This window comes from Olea europaea, chromosome 8, assembly GCF_002742605.1.
Source record: "Olea europaea var. sylvestris chromosome 8, O_europaea_v1, whole genome shotgun sequence".
Lineage (NCBI taxonomy): Eukaryota > Viridiplantae > Streptophyta > Magnoliopsida > Lamiales > Oleaceae > Olea > Olea europaea.
Window position 1 is genome coordinate 1,636,519 of NC_036244.1, and position 1,984 is coordinate 1,638,502.

General features: G+C 32.6%; 1 protein-coding gene across 1 annotated transcript; it reads right to left on the reverse strand.

Annotated features, from left to right (window-relative positions):
• Positions 1-250: 250 nt before the first annotated feature.
• On the reverse strand, positions 251-1,217 carry LOC111399205 (protein LITTLE ZIPPER 3-like). Its single transcript, XM_023026473.1, has 2 exons — positions 1,012-1,217; positions 251-722 (listed from the first exon to the last, which is right to left on the reverse strand). Exons 1-2 carry the CDS (start codon positions 1,110-1,112, stop codon positions 506-508), a joined length of 318 nt encoding a protein of 105 aa, XP_022882241.1. The 5' UTR covers positions 1,113-1,217; the 3' UTR covers positions 251-505.
• Between the last annotated feature and the right edge of the window lie 767 nt (positions 1,218-1,984).

Here is a 1,984-nt window from a genome sequence, read left to right on the forward strand (position 1 = left end):
AGTAAAAATGAATTTACTTTAGCATGACAACAATATGTTTGATGATCTTTTCTTTGGAGTAGGACTTTTCGTCCCCTCTGAAGGACTTCATGTTGGTAGGGATTTGGGCAAAGTGATTTTTTATTAAAAAACGTGCGTGTACATTTACTTAAATAATAATTTATATACTTAATTATTATACTCTAAGCCTCTATCATGTAAGAAAATGCCAAAATTAAATAAATATTCTTAATAAATATAGAGAAAAAAAGGCCAAAAACAAATTCTAACCTGTTAATTCTTCTACATACAAGACGACAATTATAGTTACACAAATTTGCCAGATAATTTGATATCCCCTTTCTTTAATATTCCAACATAACAAGAAAAGTCAATAGAAACAGATAAGGCAGCACAAGAAGAAAATAAATATTTTCTAGCAGACTCGATAGAAAAATTATGATCACATCGGCTAAAGAAAAGACCTCGTGATAGTCCATACGGATTTTTACCACTAAGAGGTCGATCAATGCACGGTGTTCTTCGATTCATCCTTATTAAGACGATCATGCTTAGAAAATCTGTTTTGAAACTCAGCTATTAAAGCAAGATTTTCTTGATGCAGAAGAGTAGCTTTTTTCCTCAACTTTTCATTTTCTTCTATTATACTTATATTCTCCATGTACAGCTTCAAGTTCTTAAGCTTCATATCCTTGTCCATCGTCTCTTTGCGTTGCTTCCTTCTGCAACACATAACATATTCAAGCATTATTATAACAGATCGAAAGAGCAAGAAAAAAGTATTTCGAATGAAGAAGGAATGTCTGTTTTATGCACGAACGCAATTAGTTCACCTTGTAAGGTTGTGTATGCGACAGAACAGAAAGAAGTATAAATTCCGAATGAAAAAGAAATATTGTTTTTTAATAAATAAGCACGATATGCAAAAGAACAAGAAATAGGTATACCGAATGAAAAAAAAAAAAAAAAAAAAATGAATGTTTGTTCTACACACAAGTGTTGTTAGTTTACCTTGGGAGGTTGTGTATGCGAACTCTAGACCGCTTCGGTCTTTTCTGCGAAGAAACTTGAAGATTATGTGATGGTATCCAATCTGTGGGACAAATACACATTCTTGGAATTCTGGGTACAATTTTACAATGAAACTAGAAAATTTGTGTTTTTGCTCTATGTGATATGTTTGAATGGGAAATGAGATGAGTTTTTTGTGGGGTGCTGAGATCCTATAAATAGGTGGCTTTGTTGGTTTTAAATGTGTCATGTGTGACCATGTGGTGGCCTGGCGTAGGTGGGTTGGGGTGGGAGATTAATTTCAAGTTTGATAATGATGACACTAGAAAGTAATGATTACTAAGAGCAGAAACCCAATGGCATAAATAAAAAGCCTAAGAACAAGGAAAGGTTCTTCTCATGCATCTTTCTTGCCTAAACACATAATTTGGCACTTCACAACCTTGGTAAAATAAGTGCTTATTTTAACTTATGAGTCTACATGTTAGAAAAGAAAAGATGTGTTGATTTATTTGGTGTTCATTAACCATTTCTCATAGAAAGTGCATATACACTTAACAAAACGACTTCTTTGAAGAGTAAAGAAGGTCTAACACAAATACATGAAAAATAATTCATTTAGTCTTCCCTTCTATTTGAAATAAGACTGAATTTGTTATTATTGTCGCAGTCTTAAAGTAAACTCTAAGTGAATTAATTAATCAATTTCTGCCATTGAAAGGAAGGGAATGCAAAAGTAGTGTTGGACTGAGTGCTTTTGTTCTTTTTTGCTGTTTATTGCAATTGAATGGCCCTTTTGTATTCATCCATATTAATCAACTTTAGGAAAAATAAGTTGAATAAGTAGTGTATTCATAAGTTTTTGTGTTGGTTAGTGAAGTGATGTGGGGCTATATCTATGATACAAATTTTGGGACTCTGCATTGAATGTCTCAGTACAATCCAGTTGTATGATAGATAACAAGCACTTTAC

Excerpts from the sequence above, each read along its gene's own strand:
- LOC111399205 (XM_023026473.1), bottom strand. The coding sequence starts at position 1,112 with ATGTGTATTTGTCCCACAGATTGGATACCATCACATAATCTTCAAGTT. Across the intron at positions 723-1,011 it reads CGCATACACAACCTCCCAAG|AAGGAAGCAACGCAAAGAGA; the intron begins GTAAACTAACAA and ends TATGTGTTGCAG.